Source organism: Carassius gibelio, chromosome B20, assembly GCF_023724105.1.
Source record: "Carassius gibelio isolate Cgi1373 ecotype wild population from Czech Republic chromosome B20, carGib1.2-hapl.c, whole genome shotgun sequence".
NCBI classification, from domain to species: Eukaryota; Metazoa; Chordata; class Actinopteri; order Cypriniformes; family Cyprinidae; genus Carassius; species Carassius gibelio.
The window spans coordinates 10,687,268-10,713,965 of record NC_068415.1 but is presented as its reverse complement, the minus strand read 5'-3'; the positions used below and the strand labels follow the sequence as shown (position 1 = coordinate 10,713,965).

The 26,698-nt window shown below is 36.1% G+C and overlaps 2 protein-coding genes across 2 annotated transcripts in view; one reads left to right on the top strand and one right to left on the bottom strand.

Annotated features, from left to right (window-relative positions):
• Nucleotides 1-508: 508 nt before the first annotated feature.
• slc22a16 (solute carrier family 22 member 16) lies at nt 509-11,695 on the top strand. The gene is made up of 9 exons (XM_052585636.1): nt 509-784; nt 1,413-1,886; nt 3,005-3,122; nt 4,204-4,518; nt 5,012-5,252; nt 5,726-5,853; nt 8,965-9,074; nt 9,687-9,786; nt 9,910-11,695. Exons 1-9 carry the CDS (start codon nt 735-737, stop codon nt 10,081-10,083), a joined length of 1,710 nt encoding a protein of 569 aa, XP_052441596.1. The 5' UTR covers nt 509-734; the 3' UTR covers nt 10,084-11,695.
• A 3,275-nt stretch (nt 11,696-14,970) lies between these two features.
• The window catches only part of usta (uronyl 2-sulfotransferase a), a 60,274-nt gene continuing 48,546 nt past the window's right edge, over nt 14,971-26,698 (bottom strand). Inside the window, exons 6-8 of the mRNA XM_052585635.1 lie at nt 17,938-18,035; nt 17,176-17,333; nt 14,971-16,901 (exon numbers count right to left, since the gene is read on the bottom strand). Of these exons, the coding sequence (XP_052441595.1) occupies nt 16,594-16,901; nt 17,176-17,333; nt 17,938-18,035 (564 nt within the window). The 3' untranslated portion in view covers nt 14,971-16,593. The remainder of the gene's footprint in view (nt 16,902-17,175; nt 17,334-17,937; nt 18,036-26,698) is intronic.

Genomic DNA, 26,698 nt, shown 5'->3' with positions numbered 1-26,698 from the left:
GAAATGTGTATTTAAAAATCAAAGTACAGTAACCTTAAAAACATATTAAGAGAAAACACATTTGTGGATTCAGGCTTAACTCTAAACCAAATTTAGGCTACTGAGATGAAACCATTGTGTCGTAGATTCCCCATGTGATCTAGCCTTGATCTTCTATATGATTATTAGGATGATAGACTGATTGATTTATAGAGAACGCACTCATTGACTGAATTAACATATTAGCTAGAGGAATGGTCGATTTGATTAATGTAACTTTATTCTTTGGAATTAAAACATGACAAAAAACACACACAAAAAAACCCCCAAAAAAACAACTATGTATTATATAGGCTACTTATGTCTCAGAAAACTTTACAACAGATTTCACTATTAAGCCTAGCCCTAAGGGGGCTCTACGATGAATCTTGTCACCTATTTTTACTCTGGATAGTCTGACCAGAGTAACGTAAGATGGAAGCAAGACCAAACTGGCTCACTTTAGGCATAAGAGGATGAAGCACTATGATCTAATTTCAGCTGTTCAGGACACCAGGGTTTCTTGATTTTTTTGGGTGTCGCATTACCAACCGTTACCCGAACTTTTTGGCTTTAATCGTTGCTTGCCTTGGAGTGGAAAGTTCCCAACCGAAACCGCCCCTCCTACTACCAAGATCTATGATAGCAAACATGTACAAATTGACAAGAGTCAACTAAGAGTCCTTCACACTCTCCAGGATCCCGCGCAGCTGAAAATGACCACCGGCGTGGAACGACTATTCGACCAACTTGGACACTTTAACAGGTACCCACCCATTAGTCTCTGAAAGAATTTTATGGCGATCACATCAAAACTGTTAATATCTACTTCGTGTCATCGTTATCGCATGAATGATGCAAATTTCTTACCAAGTTGGTGGCCTTAAATACCAGTAGCTCGCATGCGCTCAATGTAAATATAGACTGTTAGAAATATGACGTAAAAGAATAGCCTCTCCGATCCTGGGGGAAAAAAATGTTCGTAATGTTAAGCTAATAAAAAACTGAAGGTTACCTTGACATATCGGTTATTTTATTTTAAAAGATTACCAAGTTTTTTTTTTTTTTATGTATTAGTAAAAAAGAAACATTTTGCAATGCTTATGCATTGCATTACGGAGAAGGTAACGTATATATTTTTTTGTGAAAAATATTGCATAATATGTTAAACAGGATTTCATATATGCAAATATTCCGGAAGACTGTAAAATTCACTGACTCTACAATGTAAAAATGCAAACAGATTTCAACTGCCTTCATTCAGTCCTACTTCTTACAATTATTGTTTGACCCGCTTTACAGACTTAAATGAATAGTTTATTTAAAAATTATATTCAATAATGTATACTTTCCTGTCAACAATTAACTTTCATTTGATCCTTCTTTCCCTTCAGGTTTCAGGCATGTCTTTACTTTGCTGCTATTTTCCAGGCCATCTCTTGTGGAATACATTACCTGGCCTCGGTTTTCCTAGTTGAGACACCTAAATTTCTTTGTGACTCTCCTTCAAATGTCACAGATGTTCTATACAGGAATCACTCATCGACGTCGCTGGCAGATATATGGACTCATTACAAGCCAGGTGATGGACCAGTGGTTGTACAGACAGCTGGAGGAGACCAGTGGGAACTTAGTCCTTGTTTAAAAGCTCTGCGGCTTGATGCCATCAATTTTCAATATGAGTTTTTTGGGAACAAGACTGTGGAGTCGTGTGCTGGCTTTGTCTATGATCACAGCGAGGTTGAGCAGAGCATCGTAACAGACTGGGACCTGGTGTGTGAAAAGGAATGGCTGGCAAAACTTACACAGCCAACTTTTATGCTGGGTGTTTTGATTGGAGCATTGGTGTTTGGAGACGTCGCAGACAGGTACATTTTCTATTTCATTTGTCTCCACAACAACCACATAATTGCATATAAAACACATCTAAAATGTATTCAGATAAATCAATGAACAAATGAACAGATACTTTCATCAGTGAAAATGTAATAGTTTAATTTGGTATGAATTCAGTGAATAAAAGTTACCCGAGGGGTTGAAATTGGCTTGCAAGAACATAGGACAGTCAGCACAAACAGGATTGAATAGTTATTTAGGATTTAAAAAAGCATTATTTGTTATACAACAGCATGGTTAGGCAACTAATTAAGGGGATTTATCCAGTTATTAAGTCCAGAAATTGATTTTCAATGTATTATTACACAGTAGTTGTTGAAAGATAAATGCACATAAATCATGATTATGGAGTGTGACAAAACAAATGTACTCTTTATGCTGTGGCCACATCATACCTAAAGATTTTAATATGGCAAGATGGTTTACAATTGGCAAATATTTGATTCTGCTACAATATAACAAAGAGCACTGAGAGAACTGGTCAGGATGTGAGAAATGGAGACACTGCATGGCTCCACATAAACAGCATATCGCAGGTTCACATTCCATTCCATGAATGACTGTTCATTTCCATTCTAGACAGCAGAGAACTGGAGCAACTACTGTGTGTTTGTACATGTTTATCATCAGATTGGTCAGGGATGTACAACACCAGGAGAGTATTATTTGGTTCTGGGAACATTTATCCATATTACTGATTTAACAATTAAAAGAATGCATAGCAATGGAATCAAATAGAATGGTCAAAGGTGAAGCCATGCTGGTGTACATAAGTGAGCCATTTGCATGAACTTATTAAATTAAATAAAACCCCAGTCAATTGGTTTGCTTTGATAATAGTTACCCAGTTAGTTCTTAAACAGCGGTTCACACATAAATATCAAATTGTAAATAGTGAATCTTTCTATCATGAACTGGCAACTGACTGAATGGTACAACCAATCTATTTTCATGCTTCAGTTGAAATTAATATAGAGTTTATAAAGCAAGTTTATAAAAAGCTTTTTTTACTATGGCTACGTACAGACATGTTTCTGTAGGTAATTGAAAACATTTTTGATGTGTATATTTTTGCTTTTCCTTTTTCCAGAATTGGCAGGCGCCCCATTTTGATGGCTACCAGCTTGTGCCAGTTTATTTTTGGGGTCACTGTGGCATTCACAGGGAATTACTACCTCTTTGTGTTGATGCGTTTCCTTCTTGCAATGGTAAGTGGATTTGTCCATATTCTGAATATTTTAGAGCAGTCAAATTGATTAATCACAATAAATTGCATCCAAATTAAAAGCTTGTGTTTACATGATATGTGCATTTACTGTATATGTAAATACACAAACATACATGATATGTGATATGAGCTAAGTGATCGATTTAATTACCATTGATAGCTTTTATTGTAATGCTTTTTCCCCTCAGTTGGTCAGTACAAAAGTGGCAGACATATCCAGTGAAAATTCTTGGGCTATACAGTACTTTCAAATCTTTGATTCTGAAGTACAGTATCCACACTGGTGCAGTGACTGACAGCCACACATTCTCCTCAAAACATTAGATTCATCTGTGCTAAGGAGTCATGCCGATGCACAACCCATGTAAAGATGATAATAATGCAAATAACTTAATAATGCAAACTAACTAAATAAGGTTTCAAACAGAGATGGCGACAAAGAGGCTGCAGCTTTAAATGTATACATGTATGTATGTGTGTTTATGTATACATATACACAGTATAAACACAGACACACACACACACATATCATATAAACATGAACTTTTATTTTGGATGTGATTTATCGATTTGACTGCCCTAGATTCATACACATACTTAATTAGGATGTATGTGTCTAAAGTGAATACTATGCAGTAAGTTACAGTCTGAGGGCTGGTGATGTTGCTATTTAAAGCTGTTCAATGTCTTTCTCCTTTATTTTACTCACCCCACATCTTTTACTTCTTTAGCTGTTGCATTTTAGTTTTAAATGAAAGCTGCTAATCACAGCCGAGAAGCTGCAGACATCTACAGCTGAAAGAAAAAAATATGGTGAAAACTAAAATGAAAATGTAATTGAAATACAACAAAGCAATTTAACACTTCAAAAATAATTTCCCATTATATCTGAAAAGTGTTAAAGGAAAGAGAAAAAAATTGTCAGGAAAGCAAATCATTCATTGCCGTCCTCGCTGGTTCCATCTGACTCTCTCTCTGCTCATTTATTTTAATCATTGTTTATCTCTAATAACCCCTTTCTCTCTCTCTCTCTCTCTCTCTGTGTGTGTGTGTATTGGCAGGTGTCAAGTGGGTATTTGGTTGTAGTCTTTGTGTATGTAACCGAGTTTACAGGAATTAAGGTGCGCACATGGACCTCTATGCATGTGCATGCAGCCTTTGCTGTGGGCATCATGGTAGTGGCTCTAGTGGGGTACCTCGTTCGTGTCTGGTGGATCTACCAGATCATCCTCACCCTCAGTACCTCTCCATTCTTGCTCTACTGCTGGAAGTTTCCAGAAACACCCTTCTTCCTAATGGCTAAAGGCCGGTACACGGAGGCGCAGGAGCTGCTGGACAGTATGGCTTACTTCAATGGTCTGCCACCCACCCTTAAGGTAGATTCCTACTGAAAACACATGGAAACTGTTTCTGGCATGAATTATACCCTTGTCAGAATATGCTTTCCTACCTTGACCTTAGATTATGAGATGCTAGTAGTTCCATACTTGGATTGATGAAACAGCTTTACTAAACACCCAACTAAGGGAAATGGAAAGAAAAGTGACATGCAAAAATAAAGAGTTTGAAATTGAAATGCTAATTAAAAGAAGCATCTCAAAACTCAGGAAATTGTCACAAAAGCAATTTCTGCCAAAAATCTGTTGCAAACATTTACAAGGACATACTTTTCACACAGAGAAATTACAAAACTTGGATCTGTATGAAATGTGTGAGACACTGTAAACATCATATTCTACTATTCTAAGATTTTACTATTCTAAGTGCTTATTTGAATGATAAGAAGAACAGTTTTGGAAAGTCATGGATTTGGGAAAAAGTGGTCTTGTTAACGGCTTTTGTATTCTTTAAACTGATCACTGATCTTAGGTGTCAGAGCTGAAGGATGAATGTGATGGAGAACTGCTGAATGACAATGAGCAGGAAAATGGAAGAGCAATGCTAGTCGAGAAGAGGCTAAGCATCCTGGATATGTTTGGAAGTTTGAAAATGGCTGGTCGCAGCGCCACATGCTGGGCTATCTGGTTCATTGGAAGCTTGGGATACTATGTCTTCAGCCTGGGGTCTGTCAACCTAGGAGGAAATCAGTATATCAATCTCTTCCTTGCTGGTAATGGACTGATGTTTGTATGTTTACATGTGCTAGCATTTATTCTCAAGAAGGTTTTGATGCTTTAACTGAAACAGCTCATCTCCTCTCCCCAAAACATCTGCCATTGTTCATGTTGTGCCAAAAATTGAATGACTATTTTTTTTCCATTACATAAATGATTACAAATTCAGAATTATGAACTGTTTGTTTTTACCATGCATTTACAATGAATGGAGAAACTAGCTTTTGTGCATGATGGAAGCACATCATAAAAGTATCATAAGTGTGGTTTGTGCATTTGTCTTTAAAAAACAACAAAGAAACTGAAAGCTTTAAAAGTAACAAAAAACTAGTAACACTTGTAGTATGATGCCTTATTGTACTGGATCGCTGGAATTGAAGCATTTCTGCTGAGCTATATGCAGTTTAGTTTCAGTAATATAGAAGCTAACAGCACTTAAGCTACTTATCTGTTATTTGACTGTTATTAGGTGCTGTTGAGGTTCCGTCATACTTGATTGGCTGCATTGCAATGGATCGGGTTGGCAGGAAGAAGACATGTGCCCCGGCTCTGCTGCTTGGTGGAGTAGCTTGTATGCTTATTATTGTGGTGCCCCAGGTATGAGATCTTTTCTGTGTGAATCCGTGTGTGAAACTGTACTATACACACTGTGATATAGCATTACACTGTTAAAAGTTACAATGAAATGGAAGTAGTGTTAAATCTTTTCTTCCATATTATGACGTGAATCCGAGTGTAATGGATTATGGAAAAAAGTAGGACAGGGTCTTGGTTCTATTCATCAGTTGTTGATTGGATATTTAGATCTGGGGGTTGCACTCAATATTGAAAGCAGGTGAACATATGCCAAAGCAACATAAGAGTTTAGGGTCCTAAGTCCTGCAGACATCACCAGAGAGAAGTCATTTTTAATGAAGGTCCAATTATATAATTTTGCTTAAATATCAGATAAAAAAAATTTGATGAATTTTTCTAAATAGCGTGTATACCTATAGCGTGTTTTTGCAAAACAGAATTAATTAAAATGTTATGCCAACTTTAAAGATAGTTGAAGTTTTTAAAACACACACTAACACAGTTAAATATGTTTGCAATTTAAAAGAAAAAAGAAACAAACATAATTATCTTATACATGAGTCTCTTATACACAGGGAAGGAACAAGGCAGCAAAAAAATGGCCTTGTATTTAGTTCCCATGACAAAGCCACAAAATTTAAAAACTAGTCTTTCAAAATCATAACAGATTATGGAAAATATGAATCTGGGAAAACTTGTACATTTAAATTTGTTTGACAGGTGTAGATCCAAATTGCTTCATTATCATTACCTCTGGAATGAACTAAGTGATTACTAAAATTAATGATCAACTTTGACAAGAGTGGACATGTGTTTGTGTGCATATTTGCCTTTAACGTGGTAACTGGGGCAGCTGTTTGCATCAGAGACTCTAGGTCTGTTTTTGATGAACCCTTTTGCACACTTTCTTAGTGCTTTTAACACATTAACTAAATGTTATGCAATCTGAATTAATCTTCTTGATTAAGTTTTGAAGACACACAAGTATGTACGTAAGCGATTGGTCACAGCATACACATCCCATACACAAAAAAGTGCCCATGTAATTAATGCAACAAATTACAACAAGGTTTTAAAAGCACCATTTCTTCTATTTAGAGGATGGGAATGAAGTGAAAAGGCTTGTGTACTAGATGATATCCCCGTACCTCAATTTTCTTTAGTTCAATTCCTACTGTCTGGTCCCTAGACACACTCACAAGTGACATGACAGAGACAGAGTTGAACATCATGTGACTCCCTAGTAGGATCTGTGTTATTACAATACTTTAACTCAGGCTACTTATGACATACAGTTCCGCCAAAAACAATGTTGTTACTCTTCTTGTGGGATTGGCCAGAAAATTCACAGTGGTGCATGTCTCAACAAGCCCCAAACCTTACTGTGTTTGTCAAACCGACTGTCAAACTTGTCTCGCTTGTGTTTAATAATTAATAACAAGCTGTATGTTACAGACTGCTTCTTTGCAGATATCCATATGGTGTTATTGCTGGTGTCACAAGATATGTGTTCCACCATCTGGGAATGTGAATTATTTTTACATGCAAAATCTTTTGAATATGTGAGGCATGGAAGTCATGTCAGTATGTTTTTCACTCTATACGCTGTAGTTGGTGTTAAGTGTCAACTACACCACTCTCCCTCATGGTCAGTGCCAAATTTCAGTTTAACTTAAAATAAATGGCAGTTTCCTCAGTGTCATGGCAGCCTCTTTAATTATAGATCTGCAGGCTTCTTGAGACTAATACATGTATGCATAAGCCCCGTATGTCAGTTTAGCATGGTTGTTAAATTGCTATTGGATGAAAGGTTATAAAGATGAAAGTGTTTTAGATGCTTCTTCACTAAATGCTCTGCTTACACCAAACTAAATCAACATCATTGCAAGAATTTCCAATAATTGTGTATGAAAATATGAACTTCTTTACAAAATGTTGCAGGCGGTGACAAGTGACTGTCTTTACGAGCGAGTCACTGAACCCCTCAACTATTTTGTTCCAAACAATGGCTACATCTGAATTTCCATACTCGAAGAATGGTTACTTGTTCTGAATAAGTAATTACTTTGCAACCCTCCCCAAAAAAAGTATTCTATATAGAATCCCTTTTATGTCATTCACAAACCATGAGGACATGAGAGAGGAAGTCCAAAGAAGTACGTAATCTGGGTACTATTCGACTACTTTTTTAGATTTGGACATACTATTTTCATTTACTTATTTACTGCCTGCTATATGTAGGAAAGTATGCATATTCAGATACAGCCATTAATTCATTCAGAAAATAAAAAAATGTTTGTATGTCTTTTAATCAAAATGCCACTACTGTGTGTTGCCCAGAGATCTGCAAACATTAAGTCTAATATGATTTCAAGTTACACAATATTACTCTGTTGTTCACTGAATTGTCTAAAATAATCAAAATTGTGCTGTCGGTCAACATGCTGTATTAGGAGCAACAGCCCTCTTTAAACACTGATTAAAAATACAGTTCATCAAAGGGAGCAGTATGACTTCAAAGAAATGTAGGGATCTCATTTGTGAAATAAGCTACAGTGCCCCTGTAGACCACAGGCAACACAACTCAATAACCACAACACAACTCATAGAACTAATTTCATTGTGTTGTGCTAAGTTTGTTGCATTGCCACTTGTTTTGGTTGTGTTGCAGCTTGTTTCCTTGTATTGTGCAAATTTCATTGTGTTTCCCTTATGCTATGGAGATTTTTTTGTGTAGTACACTATTGGGCCACTGTACCAAACAGTCTTGGTTACCAGCAGGTCACTGTAAGCACAGGGTAAGAAGAATGTTTTAGTGGGTTGATATTCCATCAGGATCACCTCACACCCTCATAACTAATAGCTGCATTACTGACACACTGAAATGGCTGAGTGTAAAAATCTATAAATAGACCTGTCATCTAAGTAACTGTTTATACATATGACAGCTGGCGGCTTCTGAGAGGGGGTTAAAGGGGACTTGTCTTGGGGACGTTTAGACTTGTGTCTGATCGCGAATTTAAGGAAGCCCTACTATGGCCTGCTACTGGCAAACTCTCCAAACAGCTGATGGCTGAAATGTTGTTGCTGATAAATATAGTTACACTCAGTGTTTTTCTCTCTTTGTTTCAGGATATTGAGATATTGGCAATAGTCCTGAGTATGACAGGGAAATTCGCTATCGCCATTGCATTTGGTCTGATTTACTTGTACACCTGTGAGCTTTACCCAACAATCATCAGGTATGTCTTTTCTTATTCTAATACTCTATATGTAGCCATCCACACTAAAGACAGGAAATCGCTAAACAATTTTTTAAAAAGCTAGACAGATTTTAAAATGATAGTTGTCATACACTTGCTGACTTTGTGAATGCACACAGAGAAAAACTGGCCATCATACACTAAACGACTTAGGATCACATACTGTACTACCAGATGTTTAAGTCTGAACATGCTAAACTCGTGCAGTAACATGTTTTTGCTAGGAAATACTTTATAAAGATAACAATATATGTTCTAAAATTGGCTCAAATACATTTGATATCCTCCAACTGGATACATTCATGGTCTGAAGTAAAAAAAAAGCAGTGTCTGTGACGATTGCAACACAGTATCATAACTGGACTTGACTAAGCTGCATCAAAGTAAGTTACTCATTTTCAATCTCCCTGCTGTGGTCTGTTTCACTTTATCCAGTACCGTAAAATTTCTTTGACAATATATTTAATGTTCAAAAAACAAAATCTATTTATCAATTTCTTTACTGATCATATCTGAAGTTGACTGGAAGAGCATTACATACATGCATGGTATCTAGTGATTTCATAACAGACAGTGCATCTGGTCCTATAGGTCCCTGGCTGTTGGCAGTGGTAGTATGATGTGTCGGGTGGGAAGTGTGGTGGCTCCCTTCTGTGTTTACCTTGCTGACATCTGGATCTATCTGCCTCAGGTATGCAACAGCACTCAATGAATCTAGTATAGCATGGTCTAGAAATGAAGCGTGATGCAACATTATATATATTTGCTGGACTGAAAAATGCTAAGGTATCTTATGCTCTCTATTATTCTGTAGCTCATTGTGGGAATTCTGGCCTTCATCATTGGGCTCCTGACCATGTTTCTGCCAGAAACTCTGGGACAGCCCCTCACCTCAACTTTAGAAGAAGCTGAAGCACTAGGATCCAAGCCCAGCATGAAGAACGCTGCTGTGGATGCACAAGAGATGAACCAAACCATCAAAGTCTAAATCCATATTAACGTAGGATTCCTGAAAGTGCCTCTACTGACTAAAACACTACATACTCCAATATACAAGTCTGAATGAAACATTAGGTGTTTCTGACAAATGTGATGCTAGATGTGATGCTGTGTTCTGCGTGTGAGAGTTTGTTAGTGAAATTTGGATAATTAATTAAAATGTTTTGGTATATTTAATTGTGAATATTTTTAATATGTTTTGGAAAATCTTAATTTTTACAAAGAGCTTGCAAGCAGGACCTCATTTATCTAAACCATTAAGTATTATATTTTTTGCATTTCAGCCAAAACCACTTATTCACAGAATCTTGCAGTCACACTGGGGAAATTTCAGCAAAATTTTGGGTGCAAAAATTCTAATTTCTATTGTCAATAGTGTAGCAATGTATGAAACACAGTTTACACAGAAGCCACTTTCAAACCAAGATTCTGTGACCAAATTGAAACCGTTGTGAAATCTGTGTGGATTCCTTTTGAAATTATTCGATTTCTCCAGAAAACATTTGCAGGAGAAGAGTATGTGATCCTGGACCACAAAACCAGCCTTAATTTAGGTATATTTGTAGCAAAAGCCAACAGTACATTGTATGGGTCAAAATTATCTTTTTCTTTTATGCCAAAAATCATTAGGATATTAAGTAAAGCTCCTTTTCCATGTTCCATTTCCTACCATAAAATTCTAAAATCTTAATTTCTGATTAGTAATGTGCATTGCTTAGAACTTCATTTGGACAACTTTAAAGGCGATTTTCTCAATGTTTTGATTTTGTTGCACCCTCAGATTACTGATTTTCAAATTGTTGCATCTCAGCCAAATATTGTCCTCCTATCTAACAATGATGTATAACTCTCAATTGTCCCTTAAAAAATACCCTTATGACTGGTTATGTGGTCCTTTAGTTTTAGTGTTTGCTCACTTTACAGTTTTAAAGATATATCTATGCATTTCCTCATTTTAGCAATAGTTTTTGAAAATAAATTTCATATAGCAATGTGAACATAATAATCGATGCACTAATGTGCAATGGACCTTAAACACTATTTACCTTACCTGACAGTATTGGCAAGAACATTGCCTTCAGCTACGCTAGCAGAAGGACACATTTGTTCATTATCAGTTAACGTGTGATAAGTTTCTATGCATGATTCATTGAAAGACAGACCTTGTTGTTTGAAGCTGTTTTTTAATACAACTGCATCTCAGGGTTTAGCTCCAGATTTATCAGTGTTGTTCATAGTAAACTGTGACTCTACTTTAGAATACTTCAGAACTTCTTTATTCTGGGAGCTTTTGTATTGTTTTGTTATTTAATATTTCATTATTTTTATCTTATTGTCCTGTATTTGACCTCATTTTGCATGATATGAGGAATGTAATGCAGATGAGTTAAAAATAGTATTTTTGTAATACAGCTATTTTTCTCTTCATAGACTTCAAAATCAGTGCATTTACAATTTTCCTCAAGCTTATGAATGTATTGTGTGTTTTTGGACCAAAGAAGCAGGGATAGTTGATTATTGCTGTAGTCGTGTGCAGTTGTCATAGCAACATGTTTGTCTAAAGAATGTATTAATAAATATGACATTGTGTCTAAATTAGACCGGTTTCATTAAAATAATTACAGTGGCTATACATATTGGTGAATTAAGTGGGTACTAAATGTCCTTTTCCTGTGCTGTTCACTTTTCATTCTCTAAAGAGAAGAATCTCCCCATGGAAAAGGTGGGAAATATTTTCCAGGTTAGTGGGCGTAAGGCGTCTCTCATTCGTTGTGAAAGAGGGGAGGAGACCCAGGACAAGCTGTGCACTGACAGCCATTACTAAAAAAAAGTCAAATAAATAAATAGACTTACAGTCTTTTGTTGCAGTCAGAGGTTCTCAGTGTACAAAGAGGACATTTTTTTGAGTTATCTATTTAGTTATGTCTCCTACTGGACAAATTCACATTAACACCTTTTTGTTTTGTGTATAATGGAGTCCTATTGTCAGTACAAGCATATTTCACAATTAATGTCTATTGTGATTAGAACAGTCCAGGTGTACTTTACACATCCTACACAACAAATTCACCCACTCATTTATTATGGTACAGGCATTCTGAATTTCCTTCTTCTGCCAACTGGACCTAACAGTGATTTTGTTTTTACAGGAGTAAAAACTGGGCTTTTTAAAATGCAAATACTATCATCCCGCCTATTCGAAAGCTACCGGAACACTGTTTGAAATCTGCCAGGGGGACATGTTGTACCCTACTTGTGCATGTGAGGTTTGGGTTATCAATGATGCCATAAATAGAACACAAACAGAAATGATCTCTTGTGGACAGGGCCAGCTGGACACTGCACTTTGACCCTGCTTTGATACCCAGCTAAGCACAAATACACATGCCTACACAGACGCACACACAGACACCTGTTTTAGAACAAATCTTAGAGCTAGAGATCAAACCAACCTGAATTATACCTTAAACACTCAGACTAAAGGACCAAAATTTGAGATTAAGACATTTTAAGGTTTTGTGTATGTGAGAGTTGTGTACTTAGTATTTGAACTTTAGAGACGAGGAAATTACAGAATGTAGCAGAAAATACAACTGAAACTGCAGTAGCAAAACCATTCTGTTTACATGCCTTGCAGTATAAATGCCATGGAAATGACCATGCAGCTAAACAAGCAGCAAAGCCCTATCGAAACCAATGCAGCTGGGGGTTTCCTGAAGCAAGGGCTCCCACTTCTGTTGAACTTGGGGAAATACACCTTCACCGTGGCTTACTAATGTCCATCCATGCAAACAGTGTTCCTAAAGCTTTTTAGAGCATCTGCTTCGGTATATTTTGCCTATAGTTTACTGACAAATAAAATGTTGTTTATGACAAATGTCAGTTAACTTTGATATTTAAGATGCATTTTTCTAGTGATTATTTGTATGTAAAACATTCTGTGATATCAAGTCACAAAACGGCATCTATTTCTGAAATTAAAAGTATTAAAATGTTTTACATTTTATTAGATGAAATATACTGTACAGTAGCATGTCACAATACTGACAGGGCTGAAATGTTGTCAAGTACTCAGATGTCAAGGACCAGCATCACCACATCTCAACCCAAAGGACATTGTATGGCCAGAGGCATTAGTACACTCTACTTGATTAATTAATTAATTAATTAATTAACTAAAAAAAAAAAAATAATAAAAGCATGACCTACTACAATGTGCGTTGCAGGTTTTTGCAGCAGTTAATTTTCTGCTTATTTCTCTCTCTCTCGTGTATCAGTGCATCATATAGTATGGGGGAAAGTCAATATATTCCATATCTTCTACCTCGCTGTCATTTTCAGAGTCACACACACAGCTGGTGTAATCGGAAAATATTTAGACATTTAAATTATGAAGAAGAGCTATTCTGTTGCTTACCTTCACTTTGGGTGATCAAAAGCCCTACGTGTTTATGCTAACTGACAGGATCTGAAGAGACAGTGACTGCTAAATTAATAACTTCCTCAGTCCTTTACAAGTATTGCACAGTTTCTCTAGAAGCTTTGTAAACAGGGACGGACTTACCCATTAGGCAGGGTAGGCGACTGCCTTGGGCTGTTTACGGTGTTTATTACCATTACAACCGTCTACATGTCGGAGTTGAACGTGCTTCCTCTGTATCCTGCTTGTAGCAAATTAAAATATTATGCATCTGAAGCTGACTACCACACGAGCTCGAGGTCTTTCTTTGCCAGCGCGCACAATTTTATCTGTCTGCGTCTGCTCTGTTCAGCGCGCACGCACTCTTTTATCTGTCTGCGTCTGCTCTGTTCAGCGCGCACGCACTCTTTTATCTGTCTGCGTCTGCTCTGTTCAGCGAGCTGGTGAATTGAGCTGCGCTTTCAGTTAAGACACAGATATGTTGCTTCTCTAATTTTACATGCAGAATAGCCGAAATCATAGCACAGCTATGGTCCTTATCTTCTGTGTAGCCTATTTGATTTTATCAGACGACGGCACGACTATGAATCAGTATTTTTTGTGCAGATTAACATCTTGGAAGGGAGAGCTGGTTAGTCTTAATCAATGGGTCTCGTTTCAGTCATTATTTCATATTCATCCCGTTGTCTGACCACAAACAGTCAAATATATCAATGAAAACAGTTTCTAGAATCTAGCTGCATCAAAATACAGAATGAGGCAAACAAATGTAATAATAAATGCACTTTTTGCATGTTCAGAAGAAGTGAGCTGCCCTGTCTTGCGGAAAAACAAACAGGTTGTGTACTGTTAGTAAATTTCTCAGTGCAAAGAAAGAGAAGTAATAAGAACGTGGTATTTCGTTTTTTTTTTTCTTCATGTGTCTAATAGACATAAACAAGTTCTTTTTAAAACATATATTACCTATGAAACATGCCTGCTCTTCATACCCTGCTAACTATGGTTTCACTAATAACAAAAATGGATTACATAAAGCATCCATATTTGTCCAAGTTCATTTTCATTAGATTAAAAACTTGAAGGCCTGGTTTCACGAACGGCCCTTAGCTTAAGCCAGGGAATGAAAGCAAATGAAATACAATGAATAAGTTAATTTAATGAACCAGGATTCTAGAGATGTTCATTATGCTTTGAATGGTAATGGTAATATTGTAAACAATATTATACATTATATAAAATAAATTATATTAATATTGGGGTTTTTTCAAACTGCCATAAAAAGGAAGTTATTAAAACAATGCAAATAATTTGTTTTTACCATAAAATAAGACATCACATTTTGTAACCATAATATATAAGTATATAATAAGAAATATATAGCCTAATAAAGAAAATAGTAGACTAAGAATTATGTCCATATAGCACATATAAAAAGGTTTTTACAAACAACAACAATTGCTGTTAAAATGTTTTATTTTGGGAGTTTTCCCAGTAAAGGTGCAGTTAATTCTTAATGTTAGCCATTTCATTCAGTTTTGGTTTCCAAAAGAGTCACTCCAGCTGTCCTTAAGTAACATTTAAGTATCAGATGCTTTAATATTTGCCAGCTGTTAGATGTCACAAAAATATATATCTGGTCTTTTTTTTCCTGAGATTTGTACATGGAATGCAATCATCAAAAGTAGTAATAATGTACAATAAATTAAACAATATAAAAATCCACATTGAACACAAAACAAGTACATACACCTATATACCTAACTGGCAAGTTTAAATGGGAAGTGTTAAATTCTGTGAGAGTCTGTAGCTATAGCATCTATTTAGTCATGAATTAATCATTCATTACACTTTACCAGCATAGTTCAACAAAAACATCCCATCAAGCTGACCTGTAAACAATGCAAGTGGACCATTCTTCAATTTAAACACACTACAGGAACCCTATGGAGAGGTGCTGATCTGTGGAGCAGCATATTGATTATTTAGAAAAATTATATTATGTGTATATATGTATATATATATATATATATATATATATATATATATATATATATATATATATATATATATATATATATATATATATATATAAATGAACTGGGTTTAAAATGCAATGTACAAATTCATGCTTTCACATTCAAGAATATTTTTGTCCTGCAGTCAGTTGTTTTTTCGTGTGTTTTTCCTTGTTTTTCAATATGTGTGACAGTTTTATTGATCATAAGTATATTCATTTTACCTCCAAAATAATTCATTTAGTTTAATATTACTGTCTTCTTGTTTTAGCTTGTGATCCTGCCCAAACTATTAGGCATTGACAGATGAGTATGGTATAAAACATTGTCACAGTCAAGCACTGGTGAACTTTGAATAGCTTACCTTTAACTAGCAAGGTATCGTTTGATATCCCAGTAGTTTTATACTACTATACAATGTAAAACAATCCAGGATGGGATAAAATTGTATTGCTGCTAACAAAAACATCATTACAATTTACATTTTCGTGTGAACTATTACTTTTAAGTGTTCTTAGCACATTGTGTACCAAATTGGAACTCGAGGGCCCAATTTTACGCAATGACTGAACACAACAGATGACACACTGACAAAGCGAGAAAATGTTTAACATACGCATCAAACATTTTAGATGAACAGTGTGCTGCATGGGACATATACCATGCATTCAAACGTTTTTGATTCATTGTACAACACCTTACATGTACAATATAAAATGATCCTTTCAAAAAGATGAGCACTGAAATTCTGGCACAGAGTTGCAGCAGGTTTTTGGAACCAGAGGAGGACGCGAGTGAGGATGAGATGATGGGATCTGATTAGTGTGTTTGAGCTGTTTATGGTGGGCTTAATGGAGTAATCCTTGGCACTTTGTTGTGATCCTCACTCGCCTCCAATAATTCTTCAGACGCTTCTGTGACCCCCTTCTCCTCTTGAGAGTGTCTTGAAGGGCCATCCCGTTAAAAACAGGTGTTACACACCCAATTTTAACCTGGGACTTTGACTCTACCTCCTGACTGGACATAGACATCAAGCTTATGAGATATCTGCCATGCCTACTACTCAGGGCTGAACAAACCAGATGTTGGCATCCTCTTGCCCCACGTCCTCCTCTTCTTCGTCCTCTTCCTCCTCCTCCTCCAAAGGCTCATGGGTCCTGAGGGCAAGCTCACGGAGAAAGTCAGGCTCATGAACAGAGTTCTGGGAGGTGGATTTAAGGCCGATCTTCTTCTTGGTGAGATGGAACTGGTCACGAATGAAGTTGTAAAAGTCATACTCATACTTCATCCTTTGGTAAAGCACCTGCAGGGCCTCTAGAGTGGGCATGTGCTTCTTTACTGTGCCTGTAAGGTTCCCCATCTTCCAAAATTCTGCAGAGAAGTCAGATTTACAAAGCTATGAGCCACAGAAAAAGCTACGGTGTGCAATTCAAGAGAGCTAAAAATGCTTCACTTATATTTGTTTTAAAGTTGGTGTGCAAAATGAGTTTACAAAATATTTCCAGAAGACAATGAAAGAGTGTTTAAATTATGTTTCTTTATCCGAATCTCTGCATGCTCATTCATTTGTTTTCATGTTTGCATTCACATTTATTTATTTCCTTTATTTTCCCACAAGATTTCAAAGTAATTGACTAAAACACACCTGGACTCTTGTAGATGTTTAGGACATCACTGAAGTAGTGAGGTAGGAGTCTCTCCAGAAGGAGCAACACGTCCTCCAACTCTTCCAGAATTCCCACCAGTAGGAAGTTCTCTATAACGTTTTGTTTGGCCCTCTCCACAGCCCAAACACCTGGCTCCCTGCGGCAGACCAAAAGAAACAGCCAATTATTTGACAAGAAAACATACAAAGATTTCAGCTTGCTTAACTGAAAAGATTTTAAAAACATTTATTAGTGAGAACAGCACAAGATCTTAAAGGAAAAATCTTCTGCCATACTTTACTCAACCACATTCATTTTTCCAATTCATTTTTAATGTACTGCTGACAATAAATAAAATGGTAGGTCAAAGGAACCAAAACTGCTTGGCTAACCAATTTAATTTCAAAGTTCCTTTTAACCATTTTTTTTTTTTGGGAACCTAAATATATTCTTCAAAATATCCTTGTCTTAATATATTTTGAAGAAAATCATACAGGTTTAGAATGACTTGAGAGTGAGTAAACAGTGACAATTTCGATTCTTTTGGAAGAACTATCCCTTTAGGCTTGTGAAAGTGCAGGACTGGAAGAAAATCGGCATGCTTTTCTGTTTAACTCTATAAATAAACAATAAAATACAGTAACAATAAGCATGTGTACAAGTTCAGTGAAGACCATTAAAAAAAGAGTGATTGTTTTTGGTTTGAAAGCATTTCAGCCATCATCAACATTAATGCCCAAAGAGTGATGGGTCATAATTACCTGCACTGAGGGTGTTGTCCACAAAAGTATGGAACGATGTAGAAGAGACGCGGGTTAGAGCACTCTGGGTAGTTCTCCATGATGCAAACATTAATGTCCTGCAGTGGAGAAAAGGGGAAATGAGTCAGACAGACAGATCCTACTGCCAAAACGAAAGCAGCACAAAGAACACATTTAATCAAAATCATAGACACACTCATTTTCAATGGATTATATGCTTTAATATTGTATAACTGTACCTCCAATCTCTTCAAGTGAACACATGGGGGCACCACTTACACAAGCAGTGAACCACAGTCTTTAGAAAGTCATTATGGTTATCTCTTATAAAGGCTTCCAAAACATGGACTAGGGAACTGATGCATTAACAGAAACAAAGTTTTATCACTTTATCTGATCCAGAAGCTTTAATTAAGTCAATCCACCCACACTTAAAATACACAACAGGGGAGGCCTACAAAGACTACAATCCATTAAGTCCACAGAGAAAAACATGAATAAGAATAAAAAATATTATTTGTTTCTTAAAAACAATGCAGCCAACAATGCTAATGATCCTTGTTGATAATTAAAACAACAGATTACATGCTGCAAACAACATGGTCAACACTTCTTGGAAAAGAGGGCAATTTGTCAAGTTAACAGCCTTGTCTTTAACTTGTTCACAAAAGAGGTTAGGTATAGAACAAATATCCACGAGGCTCTAGACTCCACGCACTTTTTCCCTTTCATGAGCCCCAGGTGGGTGCCTCAGAGCTGGAGGGAATCACGTGCAAGCTGTGGGTCTTGAAGAAAAGAGCGGTCATGCTGGCAGGTAGAAAAACATAGTCCGAGTTATTTCAGCATTAATCTTTCATAGTAGAATGCCCTTAACACATGACGGGTATCAGCTGATATGTGAGCATTATTTCTCTGCCTTTTATTATGCCCTAATTCAGGAAATGAAAAGGTCCACTAAAGTTGTTACCACACATTTGCTGCTTTTCAATACAACAACTCAAAGAGTTTAGAAATCAACTTGGATAATTAAGATTTCTGATGGTTTCTCCAGTTTTGACGTCCTTTTGAGACTGAAATGGTAGGTGTTTTATACAATTCAACTTCAGACCTGATCATGTTGGGAATTTTGCTCATTTTAAGCTTGTTTTATATTTTGAGATTTTTTGAACATAAGTCAACTGCCTTTTTTTTTTTTACTGTTTCCTTCCCAAATTCTGTACTGTCACTTTCTAAAATACTTCCTCTGCGTTCCAAATGTTTGAATGCTTTATTTTTCTTATTAAAACCATTTAAACTGTGGGCTTAATGTGGTCACATATTAAAAGACATTTCACCCATAAAAGAAAAAAAACATTATGAAAAGGTTTTGGCATTTTGGACATTATGTTTTAAGTGTTCAACTAATATCAACTAAAATAATTCAAAACATAATTAAAAAATGTTGAAATATGGATATTTTTCTTTAAAAAAAAAAACGCATGGATCTGCTACAGGAAGCCTTCATTCACCCCTGGAGCTGTGTGAGGTATGTTTTATTATGAATGCACGCACTTTATTTCACGTCTTCTTGACTGTTGACAAAAATCATCTGCTTACCCCCATTGTAAGGCTTGGAGGGGGCAGGACAATTTTTAATATAACTCAGATTGGAAGTCATATAAACCTAGGATGCCTCTGGGGCGAGTACATCACAGGCTAATTTTAATTTTTGGGTAAACTAACCCTTAAATTGTGGTTGTGAACTAGAGCAAAGAGAGTAGATTGCTGTGTTAAACCTGCTTTCGCTGTCCTATGAATGTGTTCATTTGTTGACAATATCAAACTAATGCATTGGCGATTCCTTCAAAGCAGTGGAGCTCCAGGAGGGCCAGTTCCTTTAACAATACTCACTCTGTGTGTATCTGAATAGAGCCGAAAAGCCAAGAGCGCATCAATGTCCTTTCATCCGCATCCCCACTCCGCCCCAACAGAGACACATACAAACTCTGACGGATATGCACTTTGAATGCACACAAGCCATTGCTGAAACACAAACAGGTTATGTTCCATTTGGGTTTCCGCTGACTTTTGGGAATATAAAAAGGGAAAGGATTGAAGTACAGAAAGCCAGATGGCCAAAAAGGGCAAATGTCTGCAGAGAACAAAAGGAACAGAAATGTCATCCTCTAACAGATCACCAATTACATAGCAACTTAGAGAACAACCTACTCAAATCCCTGAAGAGATAATGATGCCTTAAAGCTGTGGCAGACTTTTAACCCAATAATTACAAGAAAAATTCAATGAAGATGAAGATACTGTTTGGTGGAAGTGGAGAAAAGAGGAGAGTATAAAAAGAAAGTCAGTCTGTGTGTGTATATATATGAAATTACTTATAAAGTTACGTCCCGAGCAGTAAAAGCGGGCAATCTTTCACACACAGTCCTCTTTCTCTCTCTAAGAGGACCCACTTCAGCTCAGGTGACACACTTATTTTGCCTTGTGTTCTTTATTCAGTCCCAAGGTGGCCATTTCACTAAGCACCTAGGAACACAGCCATCGCAATTTACCCCTAAACTACCTCCAGATGGATGTCACCAAGCAACATGCTCTTTTCCTGATGTGAAACAAAGCATTTTTGTGTATTCTGTCTAGAAAAAGCTACAAAAAGAAAAATGCGAACAATAAATAATGGGTATTTTATATATTTTTTGACTGACCACTATTTGAGCAAAGCAGAAGTGAGATGAGACATTTGGAGACCAGATTAAATGATAGAATACAACAGGAGACAAGAAGTCAGTCAGCCACAGAACTGAGAACCTGGATGAGTTCCACTAATAGGGGCAATTTCCTGCGCGCACACACACACACACACACACACGGTATGGCTTTAAAGTCATTATTAAACATGGGCAGTACAGTCTTACAGCTTTGAAGGTCTGCCAGCATACCTCACACAAAAAGCGGGTGCAAGGACACATCAGACTGATCTTAAGTGACCGTAAAGACAATTATAATGTTGCAAAAGATTTCCATTTCTATACATGCTGCTCTTTTGAAATTTCTATTCTTCAAAGAATCCTGAATACAATTTCCCCATGGTTCCCACAAAAGTATTAGGCAGCACAACTGTTTTCAACAATGAAGATAATAAGAAATGTTTCTTGAGCACCAAATGAAAAAATTAGAAAGATTTCTGTGGGATCATGTGACTGTAGTTATGGCTGCTGAAAATTCATATTTACCATAGTAGGAATAAATTACATTTTAAAATACACACAAAATATTTTTAAATTTGAATAATATAAAAAAATATTGCTGCTTTTACTGCAATTTTGATTAAATAAATGCAGCCTTTGTAATTAATAAATGTAGCATTAAAGGCTTATTTTGAAAAGTAGTGTTCATTTGCATTTTAAGCAGAAGACCTGAAATATAAAGGTTTTTAAGACCATGATATCAAATGTATTCAAATGTGTCAAATTTCTATACAGGTGCATCTCAAAAAAATTTGAATATCATGTAAAAGTTCTTTATTTTTTTTTATTTAATAATAATAAAAAAAAAAAATCTAGATTCATTGCACACAAAATAAAATATTTCAAGTTTTTTGTTTTAAATCTGATGGTTATGACTTACAGCTTAGGAATTTTTTTTAAATATATTTTCACAAAGATCAATCAAAATAAGATTAACAAAACCGAAAGGTTCAAGATCTCCAAAGCAGGTCTAATTATGCACTCAATACTTGGTTGGGACCCCTTTTCCATGAATTACTGCTTCAATGTGGTGTGGGGCATGGAGGCGATCAGCCTGTGGCACTGCTGAGGCGTTATTGAAGCCCAGGTTGCTTTGATAGCGGCCTTCAGCTCCTCTGTATTGTTTGTCAGATGTTACTTATCTTCCTCTTCACAATACCTCACAAATTCTCTGTGAGGTTCAAGTCAGGCATGTTGGCTGACCAATCAAGCACAGTAATATCATGGTCAAGAAAAAAACTTGCAAGTGGTATTGGCACAGAACCTGGTAGATGGCTGCATTAACTTTGGACTTGATAAAACACAATGGAACAACACCAGCAGATGTCATGGCACACAAATCATCACTGACTTCATAAACTTCACAATGGTCTTCAAGCAGCTTGGTTTCTTTACCTTTCCAGTCTTCCTCCAGACCCCAGACTTTGCATTCCAAATGAAATGCTAAATTGACTTTCATCTGAAAAGAGGACTTTGGACCACTGAGCAACAGTCCAGGTATTTTTTTCCTTACCCCAGGTAAAATGCTTCTGATGTTCTTTCTGGTTCAGGAGTGGCTTGGTTCTAGGAATGTGACAGCTGTAGCCCTTTTCTTTAATACGTCTGAGTGTGGTAACTCTTGATGCGCTGACTCAGGCTTCAGTCCACTCCTTGTGAAGCTCTCCCAAGTTCTTGAATCTGCTTTTCCTGACAATCTTCCCAAGGCTGTGGTCATCCCTGTTGATTGTGCACCTTTTCCTACCACACTTTTTCCTTCCAGTCAACTTTCTATGAATATATTTTGATACAGCACTCTGTGAACAGCCAGTCCTTTCAGTAATAACTTCTGTAGCTTACCCTCCCTGTGGAACAAAAGCCAGAATAAATGCCGTAAAGGTTGTGTCGCAGTGATCTTTTACCAGATGTTTTGAAGGCAGATCAGCTTTTGCGACAAAAGGAAATATGTTCAAACTGTAATGAATCAGAGACCAGTCACCTTCTCACTTTCCGTGCTGAAGCTGAGATCATTCACCAGCTTAAGTGAAAGTTAATGTGCCTAGAATTTTTGACTCATACATTACACGTCATATTTTGATGTCACGTGTCTTTACGAGACCTTTACAGGTTGTGTGTGAATGCACACACATATTCCGGGTAATCACTGGCAGTTTGAAAGGGGCAAAATCTAGCGACCCGGGAACATTTGCCAGGACACATTACCCGTGTATTTTCCGGAATGGCATTATGAAAGGGGCTTTATACACACAAACACACTTTAGGAATTGAAAGGAAACCAGCTTATAAAATTTCAGGTCACACCAGTTTAGAAAGTGCCCCTCACCACAAACATGGACATTCTCTAATGCTCTAACTAACACTTTCAAAAACTCCCTTCACAGGCTTCAAATTAATAGGATGACTTTGCAGTATCCAGTTATTCTACAGTTTTAAGAATATGTGTGTGTGTGCACATCCATGCAGATTGTGGGGAATTCCTACATCACAGATTATAATAATTCAATTCAAATGGAAAGATCAAAAATTAAGCTTCAGTAGCATACCATTCTGAAGGCTCAGGTCTGACAAGGGGCCCAGCTATTACAGACATATAATCAAGCAAACAGATGTGTTTAGAATGAGACAGATCACAAGACACACTAATCCTAAACTACAGAAATCAGAGATGTGGTTAACCAGGCCTCCAGGAGGAGAGGGGATCTTAAGAGGAGGTTGCGTTCTATATGGTGACGTTCTAATTATAATTACTGTAGTCTCTCATTAACTAAGATAAGTTCAATTCCCACTGAAATAAAATTGCTACTGTATGTTATTTTGGCCTGTGTCATGTGTGTTCCTTTAAGAATACAAATCATTTTCAGCAGCATCACTCCAGTCTCAAGTGCCTCATGATACTTCAGAAATCATTCTAATATGATGTTTTGCTGTTTGAGAAACATTTCTTATTATTATACGTTTTGATCAGTTGTGAATCAGTTGTGCTGCTTAATTTTTTGTAAAAAAATTAAAATTTTAGTTTTTTTTTAAATTTTATTCCTGGATCAATTGATGACTTTAAAGTTCACAAAAAAAAAAAAAAAAAGTTAAATTACAAATGTATTTTCAAATGTAATCACTTTTTAAATGAACCAATTTTACGCATTCTGGTTGAATGAAAGTATACATGTCTTTCAAAAAATTTAGCTGACCTCAAATTTAAAAAATAGTATATACATAAATACCATAGACTGTATAAAAACATGGACGTAGTGTCCGTGATGTCACTCGTAGACTCCTGAAGAGAGTTTTTGAAGCCTAAAATGTGCAGAGCGAGCCGTGAGCTGTGACAGCAGTGGCAATTCACCTGTCACTCAAGTGGCCACGCCCTTAATTATGCAGAACTTTAAGGCTTAATATAATTTAAACGGATGAGTTATACAAAAATTCACCCCCCTCACAGTTGTCATGAAGGGCAAAATTAGCTATATAGACCAAAATAATTTTTTGCACCAGGCTGAAAACATGTTTTTTTCTGCTGTAAAGTTGGGCATTTTAACATGGGAAGTCTATGGGATTGACTCTCTTTTGCTGCCAGCCTCAAGCAGCCAGTCGATGAATTGCAGTTTTTTTAGTTACTTCCTTATTGGCTTCACTAGAGAGAGCGGGAGGTTGCATATATATATATATATATATATATATATATATATATATATATATATATATATATATATACATACTAATGATTGGCCGTCAATAGAGAAAGTTGACAAGATGCTATAGTCACACCATCTGCCAGCAGGGCACGTTCACTAACCTAACCTTGACCCCCTTCTAGAAATATTCATAAATCTGGCCTTTTTAAAGGGGTCATTGGATACCCATTTTCCACAAGTTGATATGATTTTTCTGGGTCTTAATGAAGTCTGAAACATAGTTTGGTTAAAATTGCTCAATGGTAGTGTTAAAAACAGTTCTTTTCAAAGCATGCAGTTTTGTAACATTTTCCTTTGAATGCAAATGAGCTTTGCTCTCTCTTGATCCTCCTCTCTGAGCAACCGTTTACTTTAGCCGCATTCATCGTGAAAATTGCTAATTAGTACATTATTAGGATAGGCGATCTGCAAAGATTTAAAAATTAAAAAAATCTTACTCTCACTTCATCTGTTGGTGAAGCTGGATCACGAATGATTCACATGAACATATACACACATTTAGGTAAAAACAAATGTTAATCCACTGCGTCTTCAGCGGCTCAGATGTTAGGAGTAAATGACTACTGCTATAATCATCAAACAACAGAACACATCAGTCACTTAAGGCCCCGATATGCTTCAAATTAAATAGAACTACAAACTGATATGACATCATTACAAACAAAATCAGGGTCGAAATGAAGTTAGTCTTGGCAGCTCGAATACGCTCACCAAAGTGATCTTTCTGGTGCGAAATTATAAATTATTTGCTCGAAAATAGCAAAAAATGTATATTTAATTTCGGTGTTCTGCCGAATAAGTAAAAAGTCTGAACAATGACGAACAGGATCAAATACATGCACTCACAAATGCAGCAAACATGTCGGCAGTGTGAAAGTATTTAAAACTATCAAAGAAAGACACAGAACTCATTTACAAGCACGAAGCACTGAAAGGCAAGAAACTTTTTAGTGCTGCATCATGTCTCTGATGAGAAGAAGAGGTGGCTGATGCTGGTGGTTAGGCTACTATATGATGATTGAAATGAAATTGCAAAATTATTTCAAACGATTAGTAAATAAACTGCAGAATGTTATATTTTCAAATGCATGCAGGAATTCCATGTATTCTGACAGCATTTCAGGAGCTTGCGGCATCATGGTTCAAAGTCCAAAGTGTGAGTCTGTGCTAAACTTGACTCGTCAACTCTCTCAGGAACGTTTTTGTGAATTTTTAAAAGGCATGTGACAATGTGATATGTGCGACAAACATCTTCACAAATTCCTAATGAAAATCATTTGTAAATCATCATGCTGTTGTCAACAAAAGAAGCACTCAGATCTTCTTGTGGGTTTCTGTCAAGATTAAAGTCAAGAAAAAGCAACAACTCCATCAACATAAAAAAATTATAGTACTGTAATCTTACTGTTATTCTGTAAAATTAAATAAAGACAATAATAATGATAATGATAATTACCCTACAACAGCTCTATTAATACATTGATTATAACATTCACACATAGTGTTCAAATTGGGATCCGTAATATTTTCTAATGTTTTAAAAGAGTCTCTTCTGCTCAGCAAGGCTACTTTTATTTGTACAGCAAAAAATACATGCCTGATTCAAGTCTCAAAAATGGCCCAAAAATATTATTTTACTAACTTATTAATTTAAAGTTAATTGCACTTTGTTGGTATAATGTAATAATAATAATTAATTAATAATTTAATTTAATAATAATTTAATTTAATTATTATTAATTATTATTTTGGCATAATGTCTGCTTGAATTAAAAAAAATGTTAAGTGTTAAGTGTATTTTTTTAAATTGTTGTTTTGTAATATTCAGTTATAATTTGAAAAGCACGACTAGACAGTAAAAAGCACATTTTGGCAATTTAATTAATGCAATGTTGAAAAAAATAGCAAAATAGGCCATCACGGGAAAATTGTTAAAAACAGTGTACGGTATTCAGCCTCCAGCCCAGTGTTTAATTTATTAGTTCAGTGCATCCCTAACAGCCACACCTGTACGATCGCTCATGGAGAGACTTTAAAGATTCACAGAAAACATTTAATTCCTAGAAAGAAATTGCAACGAAGCGTGATGTCGACGACAAGCAAGTACCAAATAAATGTGTTTCAGATCAATGTTACACGATACTGCTGCTGCTATTGTTGTTCTTTCAATAAGTGAATTTAAAGGGTAAAATTAATGAAATGCCAAACGAATATACAATAATAAACCTTTGTTTTTATCAAAAGTAAATCATGACACCACATAAAATATAAAAGGTGTAACAATTTATCCAGTTTAATAAAATAAATTAACACTAATAAACTAAAAGTAAC

Bases quoted from the DNA above. Each gene is read 5' to 3' on its own strand.
- slc22a16 (XM_052585636.1), top strand. From the start codon at position 735: ATGACCACCGGCGTGGAACGACTATTCGACCAACTTGGACACTTTAAC. The intron at 4,519-5,011 runs GTAGATTCCTAC...CACTGATCTTAG, and splicing joins GTCTGCCACCCACCCTTAAG to GTGTCAGAGCTGAAGGATGA. The intron at 9,787-9,909 runs GTATGCAACAGC...ATTATTCTGTAG, and splicing joins TCTGGATCTATCTGCCTCAG to CTCATTGTGGGAATTCTGGC.